Raw genomic sequence first — 14,962 nt, 5'->3', positions numbered from 1 at the left:
CAGAGGAGACTGGCTCTGCAGCCAGTGAGTCACCCCCATCCCAAGATGGAGGTGGAAGATAGGGTGAGTCATCTGACAGCCCCTGGCTGGAGAAAGGCTGCAGGGACCAGCTCTGATTCAGAGATGCTTTTAGATGGCTCAACTCAGGCAAAATGAAATTCTACCTTGTTTTTTTCTGGGCCTCGGTCCTCTGTAATACAGGATATTAGCTCTCTCCTAGCTTTAAGATCAATGTCGGAAAGGCTGAAGACACAAGAATAGGAAGCACTTCGGTTATCTGCACAGTCATTAGACAAGGAGCAGGAGGCAGGATATCTGATTATGTCCCAACCTGGCCACACAAACCGAATGAAGCAGCTTGTTTCTCTGCAGCTCAGCTTCCTTGGCAATCAAGTGGCATAAGCATAGGTCTTTCACGGAGAATTTCCCATGGACACTTGGAAAGGCTTTGGGAGCACAAGAGAAAAGGCCATGTTTATCCACAAAGTACATCCCCTGGAGGAGCCCGAAGCCCCTCTGTAGGGTTCTGCCCTGGTGATACAGGCACAGAGTGAGGCCACTGCCAGGTAGACCCATGCTCCAGGAGAAGGTGAGAAACAGCCATGTCCCTCTCTAGAGGGAATTGTCACCCCTCATGCCTTAAGTTTCCTGTGTGTAAACAAAGCATTGACCTCCAGGGCTCTTGGGCATCTGTCACCATCAGTTTATTCCATAAGAAAGTGAAATAAAAAAAAAAAAAAACGCAGCTGAAACAGTGTTTAATCCTGCAAAGATTATGATTACATGATTTGAAAAGCTGAGGAGGCTGTTAAGCCCCCAAAGCAGAGGTCTCTACTTGGTTTATAGTCTTATTTTGCCCATAATCTATAGGCAACAGGGCTTGGATGCTTCCAGGATGTTCTAAGAGGCTATGCCAAGGCAGTTTTTAATCCAAAGCCTGATTTCCCAGCTGTGTTTTGACCTAAGGATACATCATTCATTAACCGTCAGAAATGGGAAATAGGTTATAAAAGATGAAGAAGATCCCAAGTGGGGATGAAATGCTAGTGTGTTACAGAATATCAGAATTCACATTAATCCTGATACACTGGAAATGGACAACAAACAAACAACAAACCCGAATAGGATGCAACGTGATTCAGCAAGGACCAGTGCAAAGGTCTAATCTAAACACTAGACTCCCTCAAGTCAGTGGTTGCAGGAGGTTCCTAAGAAAGATTCATATCCTACATGGGCTGAATTGTCAGATTTTGTCATCATCAACTATGGAAATAGCTTCAGGTGACAAGTACTGCAGGCTGGTGCTTACAGGAAGGTGGGATGGAGCTGACTACAAGTTGAGGTGTGGAAGGCAGACTACCAGGGCCACGTACATGAGACAGGCAGCAGCATCTGGGCTCAGCCCCAGAAGTTCACCTCGCAGAAGATAAGAATTAGAGCCATTCCCTTTGCAAACCTCTAACACTGTGCACTGGATCCTCAATGTGAAAAGCTACCAGGTGCCAGGCAGAGCAGCCCTGGTTCAAGAGTTTGTTTGCACTTAACCAGCTTGTCTATCTGGGGTTCTACCATGCCCTTGAGTTTTCCTCCTGTGTAAGAAGCCAGGACAGATCAACTACATGGAAAAAGCCAGAAAGCCTGACCATGCATGGCCTGCCTTGCAGCTAGCAGACTGCTCCCATCATATCTGCACAGCTGGCTGCTTCAGCCTGCCCCATCCCTGCAGCCCTACGAGTGCCAAGGGAGCAGCAGAGCTTCATGGAAATGCCCCGACATCCTCCACTCAACAGGGTTAACAAGAGGTCCTCCAGGCTGTGTTAATAAGCCATGATTTTGCCTTGAAACTGTGAGTACCTTGGAATTGGACAAGGTGCTGCACACCAGCTGCTCCAGCTCCACGTGACAGCCAGGTATTTGCTTAGAGAGAAACACAAACAAACCCACCCTGGCAAGCTTCGTGCTCTCCTAGAAATTCAAACAAGGTCATCTCCAGATGGAAAGCAGGAGAGCATGGAACAGTCCTGGGTAAAGCAACTGCTCTGGTGCCTACTCAGGCAGCCCCAGCAGCCCACAGTCAGCAGAGAGAAGGTGGCAAGGAGGAAGGAGCAAAGCCACAACGCATCAGCAGGGTATCTGAGCAGCCTACTCTTCATATGCACTCACAGTTTATTGCCATACTGAGCACAAGATGAGTATTTTTAACACCATGTCTTCTCCTTTTCTGACCCACTGTTCTCCGCCCAGTGACACCTTTTGCAACAAACCACGTAGATTTAAAAATAATATGCAACTTCTGGTCCTGAATGCTCCTGACCTAAGAAACCAGTGTGGTTTTTCCCTCTGGTTATCATTCCTGCTGTCCAGCTGAGAAGAGTTAAAACCCCACACATACTAAGGTGTGCTAAAGAAGGCACCATTCCCACATGTAGGGGCCTGGGGTCTGTCTGACAAGTTCAAAGAGAGCCCTGTGCCCTCTACCTGTGCTGTGATTATAGAAGGGCAGCTCTGAAGACAAGGCTACAAACTGTCTATGGCTCCTGTGCTATTCATGAGAAAGCTGAATTCCTATGCAGATGGCCAACCTCGCTGTGAAGTGTTCACAGAGTGGAAATTATCAATAAGAATTTCTTTCTGAAGTCATGAGAACTCATACTACCTCATCAGACTATTTATAACAACATCTATAACAAAGAAATGCAATTGTAAAATAATTCAGGGGTGGCTTGTATAGCTCTTACCTTCTCAGAGGCTACCACAGCGCTCTTCCAGCATCCCTCCCAGTATGCCCCAGTACAAATTCTGGCTATTCTAATTCATCCTAGAACATAACTCTCTGAAGAAACTGTTTCCTGTCTTGATGTTTTCTCTTGCATTCTTACAAGATTTGATGCTTTCTACTCTTCCTCCCCCAGAGCTGACCAGCTTCAGCCCAGGAGCACGTGGAACCCGGTTCACCTCCTGTCCCCATCTTCCCCACCTTCAGACCACATTGGGAGAGAGCTGCAGAAATGGTCAAAATATCTCCTGGGGTGTCTGAGAAGGAAACACACTGAGTTCACCAGTGAAGTTGCTTCCTTTGTTGCATCTCCGCTCCCTCCCCGAGTCCAGCAGCACTGCGGGCTGTGCCATGCACTGGATCTGCATCCTCCTCTCCTGCCCTTCCAGGCCCAGCCCTTGCTCCTGCCTCTCCACATTCCTGTACTGGTCTTCCCCCATCAATCTCCACTGGTGTACACGTTCTGCCAGCACAGCTTCTGTTTTCCCCATCTGCTGACCCATGCTCCTGTGCGCACCTGATCTGCAGGAAACACTTCTCACCCCTGCTGTGCCTCTCAGTAGCAGTCTGTCCATCGGATGGAGGGGCTCTGGACACAGAAATATCTCCACAGGGCTAGGAACAAGGACACTGTTTATTTTTACCCAGGACTGAGGTCAGGTTTTGCTCGCCAGAGGTTGTGTGACTATGCCCTGGACCAACCTTCCAGATCCTTGCTTCCCAGTGTCCAGAGCCACTAACCCTTCTTCTGTGTTACAAACTCTGCCAACAGCAGTCCACAAACTGTCCGCCAAGGAACAGTCTATAAAAGGGTTTAATGCAGATGCCTGCCATAATAAGCACCCAGTACATTGACATGGGAGGCTTTTCTGGCTTATACCCATTCCCAGGGGCTCCCATACTTACATTCACAGCCCAAAGGACATAAAAGGCTCAGTAGGATCTGAATATTAATCCAGACACATATTATGAAACAACTTTTTACTATTCCCTCTCCACCACGGCTCAAGCACAGGGCTCTTACTTTTCCCACGATGATCTTAAAAAACTTAGCAAAGCCAAACACACACAAAAAAACCCCACAGCCACAGACATCCTCCTCCCCTCTCCCCACCGCATACACTGTTCGAAAAGCCTGACATGCATTTTAAAACATCAAGGCCTGATACTGATTTCCTAGAGAGCGGCTAGTCCGTGAAGGAGCACACGGAGCAGAGAGCTCTGCCACGGAGGCAGGTTTGAAACCTCCACAGATGGATCAAACTCGCAAGGGCTGAGCTCATCCTTCCCAACATTAACTGCAGGAATCAGCTGTCGGATTATTTCACATCACTGTTGGGAGGTTTATCTGACAAAAACCCACTCCGGGAAATAAATCACAGCCTTGCGCTGCAGCTGCCAAGCAGGACGGGGGAGACCACCCAAGCCATGACATCCCCCGACAACCCGCAGCACTGACAGCCTTTCCGTGCTCAGATGTGGGACTCGCCAACTGAAGCATCTCACTTGTCAGTACAGCAATTTGGGAAAGCGTTTACAGATGCAGATGTAGTTGAATGACAATTAACGTGGAAGGGCAATTAGCTACAGTAATGTTAGTCCTTCAGGATGCGTAAGTCTGAACTGTTCAGTAAATACTCAACAGCTCTGAGAGTCATAACCTATCTGCTAAAAAAAAAAAAAAAAATTAAAAAGAGGCATTTGAAATGCCATGGTAGGATGTGGTGGTTTTGGTACAACTTGGGCACAACTCAAACTCAAATTTCTCAGTATTATGCCCAATTTGATAAAACATACTCTCAAACACACGAAGGCAGGACACCAAAGGGGAAAAAACCCTTCATGCAGCACATAGGGCTGCAAGAGCACATAATAAAGGTCTGAATTTAAGGATTTCCTGGTGTTTCTAGCAATTGACCTTAGATAAAAGCAATACAGCACACGTGACTCCTTTTATCACTAGAACACTGAAAGTCAGCGAGGTCAAAAAACTTCCCCAAAGCAAACCAGAGGACAAGGAGGATTACAGCATTTAGGACTGGACTGGCAACAACATCAACTTTCAGTGCTTCAAATTAAATTCCATGCAGGCAATGAATTATGTTTCATCCTCATTCCTACTGATTTAAAAATAGAAATATTGCTTTTAATTTAAAAAATTAATTGTAAGTCACATCGGATGGAAGATGGAAACTGAACATTAGGAGAGCAAAGCAGTTGTAGAGTGCTGGTGGCTGACACCCCCAGATCAGACCCGGGCAGGCTGGGAGCTCCGCACCAGCCGAGTGCTCTTCTGCAGTCCAGAGCTGTACCTTTCCTGCAGGCAAAACAAAGCCTCCAGCCTCCTTAACACACAGCTTTTCATCAACCTTAAACTCACTCCAACAAACCCCTGCCACCTCCCATGGTCTATCATGTGCAAGTCCTTTGTCCTGACTTGTAAGGCACCAAGATCTGTTATTCTTCTCAGCAACTTTTATTTGTACGTGTCCAGGCACTTACAACTCAGCCACTGAGTCATTCAACAACAGCTCTCAGCAGTAATTGCTGAGGGCATCTTGTCCTCGTTTCCTTTGTTTATTCTGTCCATTATATAAAGCTATAGGCAATCCCCATTTCCCTTGATAACATCAAAAACCAAAGCAAACTTGCACCCAGGGGCTGCTCTTGAGGATCAGGAGTCCAACTTGCTCCCCAACTTGCACTCCGAGTTTCTCCGGCATCACTGCCACAGCCTGCAAAGGGACGTGACTCCAGATGTGCTGAGCATCAGGGACCTTCTGTGTCCCCAGCAGCTGCTTTGGGTTTAGCCCTGCGAGTCCTTGGGGAGAGCTGCTGGGTGCTGACCTCTTCCCAAAAGGAGCTGGTTCCTCTGCAGATCATCCCTCGGCAAGCACTCTCTCCCCAGGAAACCAGAGCCTGAGCTCCATTATTCCCTTGGTCCCCAGAATAGTAATACTCCCACACCAGGAAATTATGGACTTTCTTCAGCATTACCATGACCTTTTTAATTTCCATTATGCCTTTAGCTGTCTCCTACCCCTACACTCCTTCTCTAAACAAATCTCAGAGCTGCACAAAGTGTTTCCTGTAAATAACACTCATCTGGCATGGACAAAGGAAAAAAAAAAAAAAAAGGAAAAGAAAAAACCCTTTTGCTGCTAGTTCCAGCTTGCAATCGTCCCTCCAGTTAAAATTCCATCTGCTTGACCTGGGAGCCTCGAAGGCAGCATGGTATTTGAGGGAAATGGAGGGGACAGTTACATGCTCTGGGCATCAGATTTGAGCCTGCCCTACCTGAAATTAAAAGTTCAGGCCGTGGAGGTACCTTATATTGTGCTTCAGACTTCTGCAGTGCCATGATCAATGTTAAAGCTTAAGCAAGAACTTCACAAGGAGCCCCTTTCTGCCCAGCACAGCCAGCTTTTTTCACAAATGTAGCAGCACTGAACAAAAATTTTTTTTCCCATCCTCCTGGCGCCATCCCACACTGATGCTGGCCTCTGCTCTAGAGATGTCTGAATCCTACTGAGCCCTGCGAGAGGCTAGTTTGTGCACATGACAGTGGAAGTTACCTTACAAGCACAAAGCCAGGATTCCCTTTCGGGCTTCTACAGTGATGGACCAAGCACCCCATCTCACAGCAGCTGCAAGAAAGGCCTTTGCAAGCCTGCGCTGTCATCTAAGCAATGAGTTACACAGAAGGAAGCAGCTTCCCAGGCAGCCGTGAACCCCTCCTCTTAAACATAAACCCTTTAAAGGGTGCTTTGAGCCATCCTTGTCACTGGTAAGTCATTGCAGGCCAGTGTGGGAGCAGGCTGACTCACCAGTGACTGTGCCGCTTCTCTCCCACTGCACCACTGCTTGCAGCGTGCAATTTCCACAGGGAACAAAGGCTGCACAGCCAGGGCTGCCGAACACGGCTGCTCTTCCTGAGGACACCGGGACTGGGCAGGAGGGGAAACTCCCTGGTGTGTTGTTAAACACTCTGGCATGGCCAGTTAGCATCACCCCAAGGGACAGGTGATCCCACCCTCTCCTGCGTGGCACCAGGGAGCTTACAAAAAGCAAGCAGAGACTTCACACATCTATCCCACCAGTTAAATTGCAACAAATTGCTGCAATACAAAGTCCTCTCCTCTTCCACAGACTTTGCCCTGGATTTGGATCCTACCTTATGTTGCAAAACCCAAGACATTTCTTGTCTAAGAGGGGACAGGTTAGCCTCACACAAAAAGCTCCACTCGCTATCTGGTAACCAGCAGCACTGCTTTTGGGAGGGATTTCCCTGCAGGCAGGGAGTTACTCTCTGCAGCAACATTTCCCTGTTCCACATGGCACCGCTTCTCCTTCCTCACCCCAGCTGGGCATGGGAAGACGATCGGTGTTTTGGGGAAGCAGATAATCACCCCTTTGAGCCCCACGTGGCTTTTTTATTATTTTCTGCATATGTCTGCCTGTTACAGTTTCTTATTTGGCTTTCTCCACAGGCTGAATTCCCTTGCTTCTCCAAACTATTTCCTAACAGATGTTGGGAAGTTTTGCTACCTGAAGCAAAGCCCTACCACTGCCCACTCACGCCAGCCAAATCTGGCAACGGCGGAGAACCCAACCAAACCCATCACACTGATCCTGCCACCCCAGCACAGCATGGCACTGCTATAGGAGAATTTTTTCACAACAAGATTACATCAATCATCATGAGCCATCAGAAACATGTGACAGCAGATTGTGTTGACGTTTATGGCAATATATTCTGTCATCATGCGAGTAAAATATAACAATTGTGCTTTTTGATTGGACATCTCATGGTCCCACCTCATCTTTTGCAGCAAGGAAGCGCAGAGGTAAGTCTGGCAGGACTGATGCCAGCTGCCATCAACAGCTCTTGATATCTGCTAAGCCACAGAAACAGACTGCGAGGCCCTAAAGGCAGCTGAGAACGGTTTGTCCGAGGATCAGGGTAATTTCACCCAACCGAGACTCCAACAATTTGTAGCACTCTAGGAAAATTACAGTCTTTGCTACCTACCACAAGAGAGGACATGCATGTTAGAAATCCAGTTCTCTAAAGCACACACCTTTTTAATTTTAAAAGTAATCAAAAGAATTGTTAAAGGTTTTCAGCTGTTAGCCACACAGTGCAGACCTGGGCAATGCTGCCTCTCAGCCACAGCGTTGGCTTGGGAGCACATTCTGCGACACTGCCCTGCTCACACAGCCTTTGCCTCTGCAGCCCATCATACACCAGTCATTGAGAAATTCGGAGGTGTGGGGACGGAAGGCCATGCATATTTTTACCCTTCATTCCTGCAGTGCTCAGGGCAACGGTACCCATTCCATCTGGCAATCTCTAAATGTTGCTATAGCTCAAACAACAAACCCGGGGTGAGCAGCCAGCGGGAATGTCAAAGTCCACGTCCAACCGTGCATGCAGAGATGAAGTAACACAGGCAGGGATGGAGCAAGGAACAAACAGCGTGATGCGATAGATGGAGTGGTAAAAAAATAAATGATGGGGCTTGGGGAAGAAAACCCACCAAGCAGAATGTGTGAATGTGAGGAGGCACCTTGGCTGCTGATCGCTGTTTGGAAAGCGTGAGTGTGAGGCACGCAGTAGTCAGAGATACGTTTGTCTGAAACAGTGAGCAAGTGTTGGCCATGCAGGAAGTGCATCATGTTCATTTTCTCTTTTCTTTGGGGGTTTCAAGCAAGGACAGGGGGCCATGGATGTTTGGTATCAACCAGCTTTCACATGGATCTGAATGACGCAGATCATCCACGCAGCTGGCCAAGCCAACCTGCAGAGCTTTCATCATCCTGAAAATACGCAAAGCCTTTTGTCTGTGCACCAGCCTCCTGCTATTCTTGGATTATCAAGAAACAAGTTCATTTTGTAGTCCTTGTTATTTTCCTTCCTGATATTTCAATAACACATGGTATCGCAATGCAACGCAAAACCACGTTGTGCAAAACTTCCACAGCCTCAGGCAAGGGACCAGTGTTCCTGGAGCAGTTCACCCCATAAGGGCACTGCCAGCACCACCATTCCTCTTCTTCCCTCTACTCCTGGGCTCCAAGACTCTCTCCTAACCCTTTTCCTTCCCCTTCACATCCCTTACACTTGCATTGACTTTACAAATGCTTCAGCTCTGCTCTGCCACCGACGGGAAAGGAAGGAAGCCCCGGCCAGGCTTCACTGCTCTGCTCAAGTACAGAGACCTGGAAGAGGGAGAAGGCAGGGATGCGGCAGAGCCAAAATGGCATCCTCTGAGCAAGGTAAGCGATAGGACTCCATTGTAAGCAACACGACAACGCAGCACAGAAACTTTTGCCTTAAATAAAAGCAGAGAGACACAGCTCAATAACCAGCCTGCTGAGATCTGCAGGGTGCTGCTCCACCACCTGGGTGGCTCCAGTGGTAGCTCTCCCACCAAGCCGTGAGGACACAGGATGAACCAGAAACCCTGGCGTTTTTTCTGCTCCTGCTATTTTGCAGAAGCCTTTCTGAAGGCTGATGCATTTACTTACTACACCATCTGTTTGCACAAGCACTACATAGCCATGCCAGTGGCTGTTGTGCCTCTTCATTAACCAGTTTGTTACCAGTTGCAAAACTAAAAAACTGCAAAGTGCTTTGCTCTTGATCCACAGCGGCTAAACAACTTACTTGCAACAGAGACACCACAGACATGCTTCGGCACATGAGGCACAAGCAGGGCTGTTTCACATAGAGATAGCAAGTGGAAATGGGGCGACAGGATAGTTCATTCATCTGAGGCATTGCTTGCACTGAATTCAGGTTCTGAGCAATAGCTTTGAACAGCCACAGACTGAGGATCCAGCTTCTTGTGGTTGATTGCAAATCCTCAGTACAATCTTTTTTTTTTTTTTTTTTAATGATAGCTTGTTGGCCCAGCAATACAGGTTTTGGGGAGTAAGAGCTAGCTGTGAGTTTGAGCTGAAAAAAATGGCGCTTTTATTTTTATGTATTTCAAAACAAACTGTTTTGAATTTCTGTTCAAAATGACAATCTAAAATTAAATGAATGTTTTTGTTGGATCCAAGCGATATTTTTTCCTTGATACTGCAGTTTGCCCAGTGAACTAAAAAAAAAATATCAGTCTGAACAACTCTGTTCATTTTTCCATGGCTTAGACAAACACAAAACCAGTTAGCTGACAGGAGATGGGGTCTGGTTCAGGAGAGAACAATGGGGCTCAGCAAACACCAGGTCATCTCTGCCCCACCCAGCAACTTTTATGACAGTGACGTTAAAAGCCATCAAAGGAACCGCACTGGGCCTCTCTCGCACAGTATCAGCCTGAAAAAGATTCAGTCTCAGTCTTTCCAGACCATCTCAGAAGACTGGCTGCAGCCAGTGATGTACCGAGGCCCCCGCGACAGGCAGCACCGGTCCAGCCACAGCCCTTGGTGCTTATTTGGGGGGGGGGGGGGGGGCAAGTCCACCCACCGCTTCTTCACTGTGCTTTGAGAAACTCCTTCATTTACTGCCAGATGAGCGCTTGCTGCGGTGCATGTCCCTGTGCTATCACAGCTGCACACCGCAGCTCTTGCTCACCCCCAGCAAGACCTCCCTTGCTTTTCTTCTTCACCGGTTGCACGTACCGGAGCACAAACAGGGAGCCCTTTGGCAGGGTGCAAACCCGACTTGCCCCCCTAACACCTGTAACTGCTGCTGCCTTGAACGAGAGCTGCGGGCGTTCAGCATCTGCAGGATGCCGTATGGTCCGAGGCAACAAAATGGGTCTGGGGCAGGAGGGGATCCTGGGACGCTATAAACCAACCCATCAGAGGACAGAGCTCTTTCCCCAAAGCTTCCCAGTCTAGATAATGCCAACAATTCCAATTTGACTTATATTCTATTGCCCGTGTCTTATAGGGAATCACTTTGCGAGTCATGATATGGGAAAAAAATTGTTCCCAAATCCTAATATGAGGATCATATCACAGTTCTCTCTGTTACTCCTGCAGTTTTCCCTATAGCCTTAGCTCATATATAAGGAGTTATTTCTCCCTAAGTGCCTAAGCAATAAATTAGGAGTCCACAGTTTAGGTAAGGGTGGGTCACACATAACCACTATGGATAATTCTGGAGGTACTGTAATTAGGGCAATCCTTATTTCAGTGCATGCCAACATCTTACATAAACCTGAAACTGCAAACAGTCCTTGGCCAAAACAATTTGCACCATCCTTGAAAATACCTATAAATCATCGTGTCAATCCTGTCTGTTGCTTCTTTGGCGATGCAACTGTGCTTGAGTAATGGAAAATGAGTATTGAAAAATCCTTAAAAAAATAGTATTCCAGGACAAGTATAACATCTCAGAAAAAACTCTCCTTGCCTTAAGCATCTGAAATAATAGACATCCCTAAAGCAAACATGTAAAGGCTGGCTTCAATAGCGGTTATTGCTCATTTTTAACTTGCTGTGTAATATCCCCTTTTCACCCTCTCCCCTCCTCCTACTGCTGCTGCCGGGAAGTTCCAGGGAAAAAAAAGTGTTACCGGGCTGAGCCACACGTGCCCGCAGCCATGGCACAAAGGTCTGAGCCTCTCTCTGCCGGTAAGAGGTAAAGCATCCGAAGGCAGACTTTTTATCCCGACCGCACCTACGTGGCCTGTGCTCAGAAGTCATAGCAGATGGGTAACGATTTCCCCTGAAGTACTTTAGAAAAATTAAATCTTGCCTGGGGTGGGGAGCAGCCTGCTAACAGGAGAGCACTACAGCAGCGTTGCTGTCTTCACAGAGCAGGATGGAGCTGGAGCTTCAGCCCTGTGAAGTCAAGTGAGACCCCCCAGCTGGGTTCAGTGGGACCCAGTCCACAGAACAGATCCAGAATATACTGGAGAGGAGCAAACAAGGCCAGCGAGGGATGATCCCTAACCTCAAAAAGTGTTTAAAAGATGCTTATTGTCTCCTTTTGCCATCATTTTCAGGAGTTTCTCAGCCAGGCACTGTGCCTTTCCAGCCTGTCAGGGGTTGTCAGCAACGTGCTTGGGAAGCGCGGTCTTTGCAGCTGAGAAGTCACTTTGTCACCTCACCAGTTTCTCTGGCAGTAGAAAGCTCAGAGGCTCTGCAACACTCTGTACATCTTACTCATGTCCTGGAGAAGCAGTTTGGATTCCCAGTGAAATTCCCCAAAGCAAGTTGCTATCACTCTTCCCCGATTTGTAAAACCATCAGATTTATGGGACAAGGAGGGCTGGCTCTGCCCCGCACAGAGGTGGCAGCTCTCCAAAGGCGGTCTCTCCAGCGCAGTGGGTGATTCATCCAGTGCCTTTCTGCCCGATGAATCAGCGAGAGGCAAGGCCCCAGCACAGCACAGCCAGGAGCTGCAATGCCGAAAGCGAAGCCTTTGCAACATGCAAACAAGAGCTGCTCAGAAGAGCTGCCTGTGCTTTTTGTAAGATAGTGGTGGTCATAGTGCAATTATCCTGTTGCTTCAGTGTAGTGCATCCTGCCTAGTGTAATTCTTGTTCTTTTTCCTTAAATAGCTGCAACCCTACCAAGGGAAACCTCAAAGCAAACAGAGTGTTTCCAAAATACAACTGCAGTCCCTTTTGAATTAAAGGTACTGACCAGATGTCAACCAACCTCATTGCAACATCAACTGAAGGTGGATTTGGACACTGCCCAGAGACACATCGGTCGTGTCAGGGGCTTTGCAGTGCCACAGCTCCACTCCGGCACAATCAGCCCAAAGCAAGCAAAGCAATTATGGACCACTTGGCCTCATCTGCAAGAAGTCATAATATCAGGACACACAACACTGACAGCTTTCTCTTATGACAGCCAGTTATCTCCAGACCTGTTGTCGTGGTTTAACCTCAGCCAGCAGCTAAGCACCACGCAGCTGCTCACTCACTCCCCCCCACCCAGTGGGATGGGGGAGAAAATCGGGAAAAAGAAGCAAAACCCACGGGTTGAGATAAGAACAGTTTAATAGAACAGAAAATAAGAAACGAATAATGATAATGATGACACTAATAAAATGACAACAGCAATAATGAAAGGATTGGAATGTACAAATGATGCGCAGTGCAATTGCTCACCACCCGCCGACCGGCACCCAGCTAGTCCCCGAGCGGCGATTCCCCGCCCCCACTTCCCAGTTCCTATACTGGATGGGACGTCACATGGTATGGAATACCCAGTTGGCCAGTTTGGGTCAGGTGCCCTGGCTGTGTCCTGTGCCAACTTCTGGTGCCCCTCCAGCTTTCTCGCTGGCTGGGCATGAGAAGCTGAAAAATCCTTGACATTAGTCTAAACACTACTAGCAGCAACTGAAAACATCAGTGTTATCAACATTCTTTTCATACTGAACTCAAAACATAGCACCGTACCAGCTACTAGGAAGACAGTTAACTCTATCCCAGCTGAAACTAGGACACCTGTTCTTGCACTGCTCCTCTCTGCTCCAGGGCTGCTTTAGCCACCACCTGCACCTCAGGAGGCCTGTACAAATACCACGTTTCCCTACGCAAAATGCACAACCATTAATACCCACTTTAATCCATTACAACGTGCTAATAATCATGCTTATGCTTTCTCAGGTTCCCGGCATACAAGCCCTAATAAAACCTCCCTGGCAGTCCATTTAGCGACATTAATGAGAGAAGAGAAATGTGCAAGACAGAAACGTTACTGATTAAATTTAACAATAAACAGGCAGCAGCATCACATGGAATTTTCCAAGTGAAGACGAACCCCCAGCTCCTGTGGCTTATGAGCTGAGGCAGAGTCCTGTTGGCCATGACGGGGCTTGAGTGACTCGCATCATGGCACCTACCCCAGCACCCCTGCAACGTGGCCAGACCCGTGACTCAGGACATTAGGAGGAAGCCAGCACAATGACACCGCATCCCCATAGCAGCCAGAGCAAAGCCAGGGCAGAACTGGGCTTACAAAGCACAGGGTCATGGGCTGGTAGCTGGAGCCAAGCAGAAGTCAGCTACAGAGCAAAGTCTGGAGGTTGAGCTTTACAGAGCAATGGACCTTTTGTAGGACTCATCTACTCTGTCGTGTGCCAGCCACTTCTTGGGACCGCTGGCAGGATTTCACAGAAAGCTCAAAGAAATTACATCAATCACGGTTGCTTGCTCCTGTGTTAGCTGGGGAAGAAGGAGCCTGTGTGAACCTGCGAGAGCAGAGGGTGCAAACCCCTCGTCCCATGGGGCAAAACCGGAACAGCCAGGATGGGGAGCAGGGAGAGGAGAGTCCCATAGCATCAGCGGATCCCGGCTCTTCCACCCCTGATTTGGAAACCACTCCAGCCCCGAAGGCAGCTGGTGTCACACACAATGCCACTGTCCTGTTCTAGTTTCAAGCTGCTGCTCGGCACTGCAGCTCACCCCATGCTGGCACAGGTGCCTTCTTAATAAGAAGCTCCATGCCATGCCACCAACACCGAGTTCTGCCTGAACGAGCTGCCTCCCTGGATTTGTTTTTCTTTTTAAGCCTTTTCCACTAATCGACAGGGTTTGTTTATACACGGTGAAACAGCTGCTCACTCCACTACAGAGCCACTTGGAGGGAGAAGGGCTCGTGCAAGTTGTACTTTTGGGGTCTTTTAACCATTTTCATTTCCCAGTACAAACACAAAGGGAGAGAGTCGAGAGGAGAGAGAGGCAGCGGGGCGGCCGCTTGCTCACCTGAATACGAAGATTTCTTCATGCCGTCGCTTCGAGCTGTGACATAGGAGCGGAAACGAGGCCGGCCAGGCGAAGCGTTGGGGCGAGTGGTCCCCGGGGTGCCGTGCCAGGGGCACGATCCTTTTGTCGGCGCGAGCAGGGACGGGGAGGGGACGTGCCCTCCGCCACCGCATCCACGCGCGGCTCCAGCCGAGGGGCAGCCCAGCGCTCCAATTAATTAGCACACACCTTTCCTAATCTCACACACAGTTATGGGCTGTTCCAACTCTCCTGGCACTGGCAGGGGTAGAGCAGGGCTCAGCCTGCCCGACGGCCGCACGTTATCCCCTCGGAAAACAAATGATCCCCAGGGATTACTCCTGCCAGCTCCCAGCCCTGGAAATCCCGGTGTATTTAGCTGGTGCAGCAAAGGGAAGGGAGGGAATTTCATGCCTCCAGCCCGGTGCACCCCACGGCTTTGATTCAGTCCTTTGCTGCTGCAGCGGCTCAGGTCAGCCCCGCTCTCAAG

At 48.6% G+C, this 14,962-nt stretch overlaps 1 protein-coding gene across 1 annotated transcript in view; it reads right to left on the bottom strand.

Annotated features, from left to right (window-relative positions):
• SEPTIN9 (septin 9) overlaps positions 1–14,613 on the bottom strand; it is a 145,804-nt gene extending 131,191 nt beyond the window's left edge. Inside the window, exon 1 of the mRNA XM_030014678.2 lies at positions 14,455–14,613. Within this exon, the coding sequence (XP_029870538.1) occupies positions 14,455–14,476 (22 nt within the window). The 5' untranslated portion in view covers positions 14,477–14,613. The remainder of the gene's footprint in view (positions 1–14,454) is intronic.
• Between the last annotated feature and the right edge of the window lie 349 nt (positions 14,614–14,962).

This window comes from Aquila chrysaetos, chromosome 5, assembly GCF_900496995.4.
Source record: "Aquila chrysaetos chrysaetos chromosome 5, bAquChr1.4, whole genome shotgun sequence".
NCBI lineage: Eukaryota > Metazoa > Chordata > Aves > Accipitriformes > Accipitridae > Aquila > Aquila chrysaetos.
Note: the sequence above shows the minus strand (reverse complement) of the source record. Positions and strands in the feature narration are given on the sequence as shown.